The 7432-nt window shown below is 49.4% G+C and overlaps 1 protein-coding gene across 1 annotated transcript in view; it reads left to right on the top strand.

Annotated features, from left to right (window-relative positions):
* Nucleotides 1-1835: 1835 nt before the first annotated feature.
* The window catches only part of egfra (epidermal growth factor receptor a (erythroblastic leukemia viral (v-erb-b) oncogene homolog, avian)), a 31650-nt gene continuing 26053 nt past the window's right edge, over nt 1836-7432 (top strand). The window contains exon 1 of the mRNA XM_053882254.1: nt 1836-2082. Within this exon, the coding sequence (XP_053738229.1) occupies nt 2004-2082 (79 nt within the window). The 5' untranslated portion in view covers nt 1836-2003. The remainder of the gene's footprint in view (nt 2083-7432) is intronic.

Here is a 7432-nt window from a genome sequence, read left to right as displayed (position 1 = left end):
ATGAAATAACATTTTAAGCATGAAATGTCATGGCATAATAAGCATTTTTACAGTTTTCTCCTTGTTATTAAAGCTACAAAAGTCAAGTTAAACTTGAGACTCGTTTGCTTCTGTCTTGTCCCTCACAGCAGACACAGTGGAAACTGTGGGTCCCACCTGGGTTCATTGATGGCTCTGGGTTTGAGTCTGCATCTGGTAGTGAGAGCGCCCCCTGGTGCTTGCCCTGTGTAGCCATGACGAATGTTGGATTTCTCCTTCATGCCTCGGTGGAAGTGGAACGTGTGACCAGGACTCTGATCCGGCTCTGAAGGAGCCCCGTGATGGCACTGACCCAGCTCCAATAGTAGGGTTGTCTCTGCCCACTAGCAAAGCACTTCAGTGGGAAATGCACTAGCGTCCATCACCTGAGGACCCGCAGGTGAACTTGTCTCACTGAAAAAAAGGTGGTCGGTTTTGGAGACATTCTCACCGACGGAGCTGGCTGCTCTTATTGGATCGCGGCAGGTTCGTTCATTCACTCTGTTGTGTTTACTGACTACCCAGGGGGTTGCCATGGAGATGGCGTGCTCCGGCAGGTGAGCTGTGCTGGAAACCCAGGCCTTCGTGATATCATCGATCCTGTCAGAGAGGTCATGTGACTGGCTGGTCTGGAGGCATGCGCCTAATGAGCTGGTGGGACGCCCGAGGCCCCTCAGACAAACACCTCTGGAAAGCAGATGCTCGCTGGCTGATAGTGGAGCATCTCACGAGAACATGACCTCAATAACACATCTGCCTGGCTAATGAGCAGCCTTCTTCTCACTCGTCCGGCTGAGATGTGGGAAACTATATCAGTCACGATACATACGAAAGGCAAGAACTACTCATGTCAAATTACAAAGCCATTCAATTGCTATATATCCAAGATATGACAGCTTTTAAAGCCAGAAAACAACATATACCATCATGCTTTTTTTTAAGAGAAATGAAAATGTGGTGAAAATAAACTGAAAACTTTAAAGCCACTATTCAGAATTGTTTCCTAAACATCACATAATCACACCCAAACTCATGCTTGCAAGTCATGAAATATATATTCAGCATGACAGACACCTCCAGACAGGCTGCGAGCGTCTGGGCGAGCTGTCGAGTCGGGGTCAGCAGGGACAGTGGCGAGGTCACGGCCCGGGTCACCACACGTCACTGCTGCTTCAGCTGAAGCCACGGCTCTGTTCTGATGAAACACAGGAGGAAGTCGCTCCGAAATGATGGGGTTACAGCAGGAACTAGAGCTGGTCCCGCCACATGGAGGGGAGAGTTGGACCAGGAGCACTGCAGATCAAGCTGTGCCAACTGCTTCCTGTCGGCCCTGTATTTGGGCCGGGACTCAGGGTCGAGACCCACTGACCCAGGATCCAGTCGAGAGGAGGTCTAGACCGAGACCAGGCTTGGTCCAGGTGACTGAAGCATTAGTCTGTTGGTCATGATTAATTTATTCCGCCCCTGATTCTGAAGCCAATTTTTCACCCTGAGTCCTGAGTGAGGCACCGTGACTCCCGAAATGTTTGGGTTCATAACGTGACTGGGCTGTTCAAGAACACGCACACATTGGGGGGAATATCTGACTCACGTGGCGTTTCCCGCTAACTTGGCGCCCTTTCCTCCCCACGATGTGAATTACAATCACACGGTATAAGCGAGCAATAGTCCGCTCAGGTGGTCATAATGTTCCGGCTTGCTGTTGGTCGAGCCCACAGACGAGTAGAAACAGCAGCAGCCGTGATTTCTGTGACTCAACTCCTCTACCTGACTGAGGCGCCTCCCGCCCGCTGACGTCACGCAGCCTCTCCTCCTCCGCCGGAGAGAAGAAGTCGAGAAGAGGAGGAGCTGTCAAAGTTTGAGCGCGTCCGGGGAGCGGAAAGTCTCGCACGGAACCGTCGACTTGTACCTGAAGCGTTCTCCCAGCGTTGAGGTTATTCGGAGCGAGAACCCGAGGCGGTCATGGAGTGAAGCGGCGCGTCACGATGGCGGCTCGGTTCCTGACGTGGATCTGCCTGGGCTCCCTGCTCTGCCTGGGCTCCTGCCTGCCGGCGGAGAAGAAAGGTGAGTCGCTCTCGACCTGGCCTGGCCTGGCCTGGCCTGGCCGGGAGATACACTTCCATAAAGTTCCTGCCGTTCTCTCGGCCGTAAACCTGTGTGTCACGGAGAAGGACAGAGGTGAAGCCTGATCCAGGGGAGAGCGAGGTCTCCCTGGTAGCTCCGAGGAGGAACCTTGTAGTCCGCCTCACCGCGCACTGATTTCTTCTTGAAGGTTCCAGGACTTTAGTCTGAGTCCGTGGCTTGCAACGGACGAACCACTGTCAGGTCTCTGTCACGTTTAAACGACGTGGGTTCAGTTCCCTCTGTACCTGAGGTGCGACTTCCTGCGCCGACATCCCGGTATTCGGGGTTTTATTCCGTAAAAAATGCGTTTGACAGCATTTATCTAGCGTTTCGACTTTACTATGATGAATTTCTAATAGCTTTCCTCCTTCAATTAATTTTCCCTGGCAACATGACTTTGAATGAATTTCCGTTCTATTAACTTCAAATATATTTCTTCACATGACATATTTTCTATCATTATCAAAACGCAACGACAGCTGTCTTTAACCATGAAGCCTAAAGAAATGTTTTTGAATTGTAATGCAGATAATTATCACAGTTGGTACACACAAAAAAACTACATAGAAATTATGAAAGTGTCCAATAACATTCCGTTGAGTTAATTTAATACAGTAACCATTGAGGGCTCTATGGTGTCACTTGGTAAAATAAAATGCAACATAAAAGTTCATTATTCAGCTTCCTTATTCTGCAATCTATAACATGTACAGTATATTTATAAACAGCAGTGTTGTTATTTTGTTCTCATTATGCCGCGACTGTGGTCAGTGCAGCTGACTCACTGTGAGAAGGTTGCAGGTCTGGTCTGTGTGGAGGTTGGAGGTTCTCTCTGGGCACTCTAGTTTCCTCCCACTGGCCAAAAGACATGCAAATCTTAATAGATGGCTCTTAAGGCCCATTCATGCATTGTACACTTCCATTTCAAACCATGTTCCCGTCACTGATCACATGGTTCCCTGTGTTTTTTACCTTGCTGTTCACCACTTCATCCATCAGGAGGAGCAGCCCAGAGTCAAAAGTTAATGACCGCTCCAAACATGGCGACTGTGGGGTCAGTATTGCTCATGAAGCTATTGCCCAAAAGAGGAAATGGAGGCCGTGTTGTAGGAGGCGGTGGTCGGTGAGGCTGTGAAATATATGGCCACTGGAGGACGGAGAGTTTCCGCCATTGTGTGTCCTTTTGTGTTGGACTGCTGACCCGTCTGCTGGGATGGGCTCCTGTCACCCGCTGGTGGGACAGGTCCAGGTCACAGGTCAGAAGATAAGCGCTAATCTTGGTCCCTGGTGTGACAGGAACCCTGCATCCGTGCTCCCCGGGCTGGTCCTCAGAGGCCACCATTCACAGGCATCTCCATCTCGATAAGAGCCTGGCGCGTGGTTCAATGGAGCTCTAAGCTGATTACGTGGAGATGTGACAACAGGCCGTTACTCTGGGACAAAGAAATCACATCAAGCGGCGTCTGGGTTAAAACAGGGAGGGTGGGATTATGATGGATGCTGCAGATGGTGAAGATCCACCAGTTGCCAAGCAAGGGGTGGTTTATTTACCATAGAGTGACTGGACTCAGCTGGTTCTCACGCTGAGGAAGCGTCGTGCTCCTGGGTAGCTTGATGTTCACCAGAGAAGTGGTCTGCTGGAGATCTCCACTGGCTGGGAAAGAAGCAAGAGTTTTCCCCTGCAGGGTTGGAGGCAACCATAACAAATCAGAAGTGTTTGTCAGCGCCACAGACGTGGCACCTAAATATTGTCCAGCCTCTAAACAAACAGAAATTTGTCCTCTGTGACAAAGAGCGTTTCTCCTCAGGAGGTTGGGCTGCACCGCGCAGCTGAGCCTGGTGGAAGCCAACTTTAATGGCTGTTCTTTTTGGTGGCTGCTCCACTTTCAGAGCGAATTCCTCCATCTGCTCTGACGGCTCCAGCCCTTGTTGTTGTTGTTTGGTATGTGACCAGAGGCCCAGACAGATGTTCCTGCGTGGAAGCATCTTGTTTTCTAGCTGCCGTGTTCACACTCATCGATCTGGAGCTGGCCACTCACCTTCAAACGCTTCTAACCTTCTTATTCTCCACACCAAACACAGAGAAATTAAATTTGCCGGCCTCGAACAAAAATGTCTCTCTAATCTGACGGGATTAAGTCTGTTTGTACGGCTTTATGAAAGGATCATTTTCTTTGGACACAAAGGGTGATAATCCTGAGATTGACTCAGCCGTCACTCGACCCGGACGCCAGTGTTTCGGAAGGAAAGTTAATGATTCAATCTAACCTGGCGTCTGTTTAACTGCAGCTGTTTGTGTTACCAGGGACCCTGCAGGAACACCTGGTTACATGTTTACGCTCCCAGTTAGGATTCATTAACACCTTCAGATCTGTCATTCCTCATCATCTTCATCATCCTCGAGGCACATCTCACCTTCCTCTCCTTCATCTCCACCATCTCAACCACCTGTCCTCCTGAACTGTGTCTCCAAACTTCTCTACTCTGATAGACTCTGCTTCCATGCTTCTTTACGTTGCAGTTCACCAATATACCCACCAGGGGGAGCAGCCCAGAGTTCACAGTTTATGACCACTCAGACATGGCGACTGTGGAAGACGCAGTGATCACGTAGCTCTTGCATAAAAGAGGAAACAGAGGCAGTGTTGTAGGAGGCGGTGGTCGGCGAGGCCGATAAATGTATCGGCACTGGAGGACGGAGAGTTTCCACCATTGTCATGTCTTTTTCGTGTCTCATTAGAGCTACGTATTGGCGAGCACGGGAACACTGCCTCCCCCCCAATAACATTGAGTGTGTCTGACTCTGATCTTCTCCTTAAAGCCTCAGAATCTTCAGCTCTGACTCTCTTGTGTTTACTGCAGTGTCATACAGCGATGAACATGAGAGTGAGAATCACTCCTCTGTACACAATGTACAGATGGTGAAGTGAGATTGTTTATTTGAACGTTCTAGAGTCGTGTCTGTGGAGGTTATTATCTCCAGAGGCTCGACTGTAAACCTCATCATTGGCTAACTAAATTACTTCACGTAATCTCAACAGGAAGTCCACCTGTCACAAGCGGCCGCGAGTTAGATTCTCGAGGATTCAGAGCGGATATAAACCCCCTCCCCGCTCCCGCACTCTGTTATTAACTTTCATCATCCGTGTGGAGGTTGTAAATAAACCCTGCAGCTTCTCCCGGCTGCCAACAACAAGGAATAACTGAGCTGATTTATTTCTGAGATAAAACGCCTCTGTTAGTGAGCAAAGCGTCCTGCTGTGGAGAGCCACCTTCTGAAGAATCCTCAAGTGCAGGATAAAAGGAAGGTCAGGACCACGAACCCCGAATCTCCCGTCCGGCCTTTACATTTGAGGCGCTTGAATGTTTCATTCCTTCAACTCACACGGACGTTCTGTTCAGTCTGTCATTAGGGTTTGAAAAAATAAAAAAATTATAAAAAAATAAAACAAAAAAAAGAGCATGACACCAGTCAGAGATACAAACCATCTGGCCCACTGTTGCTTCATCATGGACAGACCTTATTTAGCAAGCGCCGTCTCCACTGAGTCACTGGAAATTGTGGCGATTGCATTGCACTTGTCCCGGAGAGTGTGTGGCCCCGGGGACAGAGCTTGGACTGCTGGTGCCCCAGTTTCAGAGGCGGAATGGAACGTGGAAGGGTGGTGCCGGCTGACTTACTTTGACATGGGTCCCAGCAGGATTCAAACCCATGACTCCCGGGTGAGAAACACCTGAGTCAGCAGACGGCGAGGACGTGAGAGCGACGTGCTGGTTGGACTGTGTTGAGGACTCTTGGTGGCTGGGGTCTTCACGAGGGGCATATGTGAGCAAGGATGGACCATCAACGAGGTGGTTGGTGTCTGAGGAAGGTTTCTGCCGTCAGGCCTTGTCATTACGGCCCAGTCTCTGATCCCCTGTCATGCTAGACTCCACGCTCTCTGCTTCAGGGTCCAGCGCGTCTTCTGCTGCTCCTCTGACGACCTTCCCAGACTCCCATCTGCTTCAGCTGAAACCGTGGGAGCTGGCGCCTGATGCCTCCCCTCTGCTTTCTCTCGCTCGCAGCTTTGATAACCCGTCTGGTGTTACAGCGGTGGATTTCAGGGCGCCTCTGGCAAGGTGCGGGCCTCGGGTTTCACCCGCCACAATAGCTGCTGTGTTGTCGGCAGGTTGGCGACGGCTGCTTTCATGAGGCAGACGCACCTGAGGCCAGGCCTGTGTGCCTGTTTCTCTTCCTCTTTCACCGCTTCAACCACAATCACATGCGACACTAAACCTATTGTCTGGTATTAAAATATCACTGTGTTCCAAAAGGTAATTGTTGAGCCATTACATGTCTGCAAACCACCGAGGTGTTTCTTGCCGAGCAACTTAAAGCTAATCAAAGCAGCAACCGCGTCTCACTCGTAGACAAAGACTTTGATTTTGGAAAGAGCTTTTGGTTTAGTTGAACTGCTCTCAGCACAGTGACGCACCTTGAAAGAAACGATGGCACTTTAGCGCTCCTGTTAGTTACACAATAAAGGTTAACAAATCATAGTTACCTGGAGGTAACTCCAGTTCTATGAGTAGATATGAAGCCCTCTGAGTAGTTATTTTATTAATACTTCTAATTAGGGATGGGCAACATGTATAAAAAAGTTATCGCGACAAATGTTGTAATTTTGGTGATAATGATCAGGATAAATCCATGTTCCTTCTCCTCCATGTGTTGGACACTACAGTCTCTCTTGAAACTCTTATTGAAGATGTCACTCATACTTTGAGGCTTTAGAATTTGTTGATGGTCCCTAACTGATGGCGGCTCGTAGCATTAGCGCTAACCCTACTGGGGATGCGGAAGAGGACGCCGCCAATATCCAAGTGTTGTCACCTTGGCAGCAGGAGAGCTGCATGTGTTGATGTGAACCAAGGCAGAGGAGCGCGTCAGAGAACCTGTGAGGACCACTCCATCTCATCAAAAGAAACAGGGATCCAGAGACTCAGAGTCCACCAGTGTCAAAGGTTCCCTGGATTCAAAATCACTTTCACACTACTATGACAGCTGGAGAGCGTGGCGCCATGTTCACGTGTGCAGGTCCAACGCCGCCAGTGAGCCGCGTGTTTATCCAGTTTATCCTGAGATGCAGAATTGTCATGGTGGAGACTGTGTTTGGCGGGATATCGTGTACGATAAGTTGTGGCCCATCTCTACTTCTAATTCTGATAAAAACATTTATAGCACAACAGATACATGAAGATGTGCAGCTTCTAAGACCAAAATAAAGGTTTACTGATGAGAGTGAAGCGC

This window comes from Synchiropus splendidus, chromosome 13 (genome assembly GCF_027744825.2).
Source record: "Synchiropus splendidus isolate RoL2022-P1 chromosome 13, RoL_Sspl_1.0, whole genome shotgun sequence".
Classification (NCBI taxonomy): Eukaryota; Metazoa; Chordata; class Actinopteri; order Syngnathiformes; family Callionymidae; genus Synchiropus; species Synchiropus splendidus.
This window is presented reverse-complemented; position numbering and strand designations above follow the sequence as displayed.